We start from the raw sequence: 6,215 nt of genomic DNA, 5'->3' as shown, positions 1-6,215 counted from the left end.
AATAACTGCCCAAAGGATGAAATATTTAGGAATAAATGTAACCAGAGAAACAAAGGACCGATACAAAGAAAACTACAAAGCACTATTACAAGAAACCAAAAGAGATTTACAAAAATGGAAGAATATTCCATGCTCCTGGATAAGAAGACTTAACATTGTGAAAATGTCAATACTGCCCAAAGTAATCTACACATATAATGCAATCCCAATCCAGATTCCAACGACATTCTTTAAAGAGATGGAAAAATCTTTATATGGAAAGGAAAGAGACCCAGGATAAGCAAAGCACTCCTTAAGAAAAAGAACAAACTTGGAAGTCTCTCACTCCCTGATTTCAAATTTTACTACATGGCTACAGTGGTCAAAACAGCCTGTTACTGGGATAATGAAAGATACACAGATCAATGGAACAGAATTGAGAATCCAGAAACAAACCCATCCAAATACAGCCAACTGATCTTTGACAAAGGGCTAAATAAAGTACATTGAATGAGGAAGAGACAGTCTCGTCAACAGATGGTGCTGGCAGAACTGGAACTCTGTATGCAAAAGATTACAAGCAAGACCTTAACCTCATGTCATATACAAAAATGAACTCAGCATGGATTAAAGACTTAAATGTAAATCCCAGAATTATAAAGGTCTTCAGTGAAAAAATAGGGACAAATTTAAGGGCCCTAATATAAGGCACATACAAAAATGGCAAGGAAGTCAAATAGATTTCAAATAAAACAGACTGTTTTAAGCAGGGAATAAATAAGTTATAGGGCAATATCAAAGAAAATTAATATACCTGCACATCAAATAAAAAAAGAGGGAAATCAGAATGATTTAGCAAACATTACCACAACAGAAGTGAAAAGAAAACCAACAAACACAATAAACTCAGCATAGAAAATTATGTGGAACAAAGAAACCAGCAGCATCCCAAATTCACACAGAAAAATGACAACAATCAATTCATACCTATTGATAACAACACTAAGTGTAAGTGGAGTCAATGTATCAGTCAAGAAACATAAAGAACAGAATGGATAAGAAAATAGGATTCTTCATTATGTTGTCTACAAGAGACATACCAAAAAGATGAAGACAGCCTAAATGCCCGTCAACAGAAGAATGGCTAAACAAACTTTGGTACACACACACAGTGGAATACTACAAACGTTGAAAAATAATGATGAATCTGAAACACAACATTGTTGAACCTGGAGGATATTATGCTGAGTAAAATTAGTCACAAAAAGACAAACATCGTATAAGACCAATGTTGTAAAAAGTTTTTTGTTTTGTTTTTTTAAAGTTTTTCTTGATAAAAGAAACAATCTATGAAGGTTATGGGGGTAGCAGCAAGGTAAAGGGGAAATTATTCATGGACTAGAGGGTTGTTGTTGTTGTCAGGTGCCATCGAGTCGGAACCGACTCATAGTGACCCCATGCACAGCAGAACGAAACAATGTCCGATCCTGGGCCAACCTCACTACCGCTGCCACACTTGACGCCATCAATAATGCCACCTGGCTGCTGATCCATCTTGTTGGGGGTCTTCCTCTTTTTCTCTGACCCTCCACCTTACCCAGCATGACATCCTTCTCCAGTGACTGTTCTCTCCGGACAATATGTCCAAAGTATGAGAGATGAAGCTTAGCCATCTTGGCCTCCAAGGAGCACCCTGGTTGCACTTCTTCCAAAACAGATCTATTGGTTCTTTTGGCAGTCCACGGCACTTTCTGTATTGTCAGGGACTGTCCTCGACATAGTTGTGTTGTTCACAAGTGTTTGGTTCACGAGGAGGGGAGATCCAGTGGCGATAGGGATAGCAAAAGAATACACAGACAGAAGGAGGGGGACAAAGAGGCACCCCAAAACCAGGGTGGATACATCACTGGTGGGCAGACTTGGGACTACAGGCATCATGGCCTCTGCAGGCAGCAACTCACTGCCCTGCAATCTTTACTTCATGCCCTCCAACTTGTAATGCACACCTGGGCCGGCCTGGGCCTCTGTTTTATTTAGGGGAGGAGCTTCACACCAAGCTGGGAGGGACTAAGACAAGGTACAGCTAACATCAGTAATTTTCCAGACATTCAGGTAACTTTACATCCTACGTCTCTGGTTCGAATCCCAGGCCCTCAACTTGTTTTCTCAGGCTCAATTAACATATCTATAGCCCCTGAGCTCAGTTGGGGGAAGGTGAGAGGTAAGGACAAAAGGCTTGGGCGGAGTCCCGCTGTTTCAGCTTCCTGAGCCAGGTTTTCAGGAACTTGGCTGAATAACTTGCACCTAGGACAGATTCAGGGAGGATGGCTTTTTTGTCTATAGAACAAAGAACTGTGAAGTAGCTAAACTATTTTCAGTTAATCCTTTGGAGAAAGGCTTGACCTTTGAAACCTTTACAGTCTTCCGCTTTAGGAAAATACTACATTTATCTGTGGACATTAAGGGCTCATGTTTGGAATTAATAAATATAACAACACTAAGATGAAAAACAATTTGCTATTAACTGCCAAGTGACTAGATCTGTTCCTCAGAGCCTGTGACCTGTAACACTAGGGCCTATAGGGCCTCGAACTTCTGACCAGGCTTACACGGTCTGCAACACAGTATTCTTCTCCAACACCACAACTCAAAGGCATTAATTCTTCTACGATCTTCCTTATTCACTGTCCAGCTTTCACATCCATATGAGGTTATTGAAAATACCATGACTTGGGTCAGGCGCACCTTAGTCCTCAAGCTGACATCTCTGCTCTTCAATACTTTAAAAAGTTCCTGTGCAGCAGATTTGCCCAATGCAATACTAAAGGGTAGACACGTGTTAACATGGCTTACAGGGCACAGGCATAGCCCCCAGAGTGGAGGTTGACAGAAAAAAGATGAAGGTAGGAAGGTAGTGGGAGACACAGGGAGGAATGCAATAGTTAAAGTGACTAGAGGTCAATGCTGATAACTGTTAATACTTGGAGAGGACTGTAATTGTGTAATGAAGCAAAATGTATGATTTGTTGAATGTAAAATTGATGATCTGTTCTGTAACCTTCATTCAATTTACAATAAAAAACAAAACAAAAACCTACAAAATAAAAGGTGTCTTGGTGGCGCAATGGTTGAGTGCTTAACTGCTAACCAAAAGGTTGGCCATTTGAACCCAACAGCTGCTCCACAGGAGAAAAAACCTGGTGATCTGCTCTTCTCAAATTGTTGTTGTTAAATGCTGTCGAGTCGATTGTGACCCATAGCTACCCTGTATAGGGTTTCCGAGGAGCAGCAAACCAACTTTGCAGTCCAGCGCATTAACCCACAGTCCCACACTAGGACTCCATTTTAAAGAAGGTTACATTCTAGAAAACCCTGCAAGCATCACTACAGAGTCACTATGAGTCAAAATTGACTCAATGGTACACACAACAATAACAACACTAGTATGGATCATGTTCAGTTTATCAGTGGATGAATTAATGAATAAATATTAATAAAGTGTTAGATTGTTATGTTGGGCCACAGTTGCAAAGAATTCACAAGTATACAGCACTCTACTTTGAATCTCTTTTCACTTTCCAAGGGAGGAAAGGGGCCTAATGCCAGAGGGTTGAGTTTTGGGGCTTTATTGGGGACAGGTGGAATGGAGGCAGACTTACATCATAGGTGATGACGCCCTCTGAGCTGGTATAACAGGCTCTTAGGAGATAGTTAAAGAGATTGTCCAGTGCTTAGCCTCTGGGAGGTCCTTTATGGCCGCTGGGCAGAGTTTAGGGAACTGCTCATCAGTGGGACCAGCTGTTCTTCATTCCTGAAAAACAAGCTCAGGGAAACAAGATAAAGAGTCATTTATCAGGGGGACCAGCGGTTCTCCATTCCTGCAAAACAAGTTCAGTTAAACACTGCGGCTGAGTCCTTTCAGTGCTGAAACATGCTGTAGATGGTTTGAAGGAGATTTTCTGTATTGAATTCTTCTACATAGATTCCTTTTTTCCCTGAGACTGACAGCAATGCCTACTTGTCCTTTTGTTTGGATTTTAAATGGAACTTAAAAAAAAACCATATTCCCAGTAAGTAATACACATACATACACAATTTCAGTTCCATCCTCCACTCAGACAGCTGGTGGAGTATAGCAAATGAGGTGTATAGTGGGTGAGGTATGTGGTGATATTCTCATGCTTAGATTTTGGGCACGTGTTTGTTCTGGCAAAGGCCAGGGCTGAGCCTGGAGCCGAGACTTTGCTACTAAAAGAGGTTTCTCTCGGGCAGAATCTCCTGCCTGGTCCTGTGCATGACCGTGTGATCCATGTGACTCCCTGTTCTCTCCAGGTGCTAGCCGAAGTCCTCACTGGCCTCCCTGCAATGGACAACAACCGGAGCCCCGTTTACCTGGTAAGGAAATCAACTACTTCTGACTGACTGGTGCATTTGACCTTGTAGCAACATGGACACAAAGGCAAAAACACTTATCTATTTACAAATGTTAATGAGGCTTCAGTTCTGATTTGATTTATTTAAATGAAGTAGCTTGAACTCTCTATCAGCCTATACTGTTGGGTTTTCATGATAATATAATTTGCAGTGTTCAGGGAAACTTTATTTCGTCTCTACTAAGTCATTCTTCCATTAGTTTGGTTTTCTTCTTTGGGAACTCCTTGGAAACCCTATACAGGTTCATTATGGGTCAGAAACGACATGACAGTACTTAACAGCAACAACAAAATAGTATCCCACACCACTGGGACCCCCTTTGTTGTTGTTGTTGTTAAGTGCCGTCAAGTTGGTTCCGACCCATAGCGATCCTGGGTAGGGTTTCTGAGGAGCAGCTGGTGAGCTTGAACCACCAACCTTGCAGTTCAAATGGCTTTGTAGTCTGGTACATTAACCCACAGCACCACACCAGGACTCCCTTGGGATGTGGTTAATCAAATGATACAGTCATATAAGCATAGAATACCATGAAGTCATTTTAAAATGAAGATAAAGTATATAATTTGGTCAGTTTCGCTCTGGTAGTGTAGTGGTTATGAATCGGGCTGCTAATCTTACGGTCAGCAGTTCGAAACTACCAGCTGTTCCACAGGAAAAAGATGAGGAATTCTGCTCCCGTAAAGATTTACAGCCTTGGGAACCCTGTATAGGGTCGCTATGAATTGGAACCAACTCCACGGCACATCACAACAACCACAACAACATACATCCGTGAATGAAGTCCTGGTGTGGAACTGTAAGACAAGCACCGGACTGCTAACCACAAGGTCGGCAGTTCAAACCCATCAGCTGCTCCTCAGAAACCCTATACAGGGTCGCTATGAGTTGGAACCGAATCACAGCACTGCCCCCAGAAGTTACCTCTCCCCCTGAGTAACACCCACCCCCACTACACTCTGCCCCGCATCGCTAGTCCCGGGCTGCCAGGGAGCTGCTTTCATTTCTTGTGGAATTCCATGGAAATGCTATGATCTGTGCTCTTCTGTTGTCTGCCTTTTCTCACTCAGCATTGTTATTCTGCGATTCATCCATGTTCAGTGATGATTCTCTATGTTGCTGAGTGGTCTTCAATTGTATGACTGTGCCACAGTTTGCTCATTCAACTGTGAATTTATTTACCCATGAGACAATTCTATGAGTTTTGACACATGTATAGCCATGTGGAACCTTTACGTCACTCTATAAATTCCCTTGGGTTCCTTCACTTCACTTCCAGGTTACTAGTCAGTCTGCTTACCTCAAGGTCAACAGTTCGAAACTACCGTCAGTTCCACAGAAGAAAGACGAGGCTTTCTGCTCCCATAAAGATATACAGCCTCAGAAACCCTGTGCAGGGTCACTATGAGTCAGAACTGACTCCACGGCACACCACCACCACTGCCACTAGCTGGTCTGTGTTAGAGTGTCATGTAAATAAAGTCATAGAGCAAGTACGCGCTTGTTTCTGGCTTCGTTTTCTTAGCAGGCTCCTTTGCTGATTTATCCATGTTGTTGTTGCATGTTATCATTGGTTTGCTCCTTGTTATTGCTCAGTCTTTCATTGTACAGATATAAAACAGTTTGTTTATCCATTTAGCAATTACTGGATATTTGAATTGTTTCTAGGTTTTACGAATTCTGAATAAAGCCACATTCTTGTAAAAAAAAATAATGAGAAAGACATATGAAATGTTCTGATAGAGAAGTATCTCCTAGTGAAAAACGCAAGTTGATTTTTTCTGGTGGTGGTGGTGGTGGTGGTG

General features: G+C 41.9%; 1 protein-coding gene across 1 annotated transcript in view; it reads left to right on the top strand.

Annotated features, from left to right (window-relative positions):
* The window catches only part of IRAK2 (interleukin-1 receptor-associated kinase 2), a 115,750-nt gene that overhangs the window by 90,738 nt on the left and 18,797 nt on the right, over positions 1-6,215 (top strand). Inside the window, exon 10 of the mRNA XM_006872206.1 lies at positions 4,312-4,374. Coding sequence (XP_006872268.1) covers positions 4,312-4,374 — 63 coding nt within the window. The remainder of the gene's footprint in view (positions 1-4,311; positions 4,375-6,215) is intronic.

This window comes from Chrysochloris asiatica, unplaced genomic scaffold (assembly GCF_000296735.1).
Source record: "Chrysochloris asiatica unplaced genomic scaffold, ChrAsi1.0 scaffold00186, whole genome shotgun sequence".
Classification (NCBI taxonomy): Eukaryota; Metazoa; Chordata; class Mammalia; order Afrosoricida; family Chrysochloridae; genus Chrysochloris; species Chrysochloris asiatica.
This window is presented reverse-complemented; position numbering and strand designations above follow the sequence as displayed.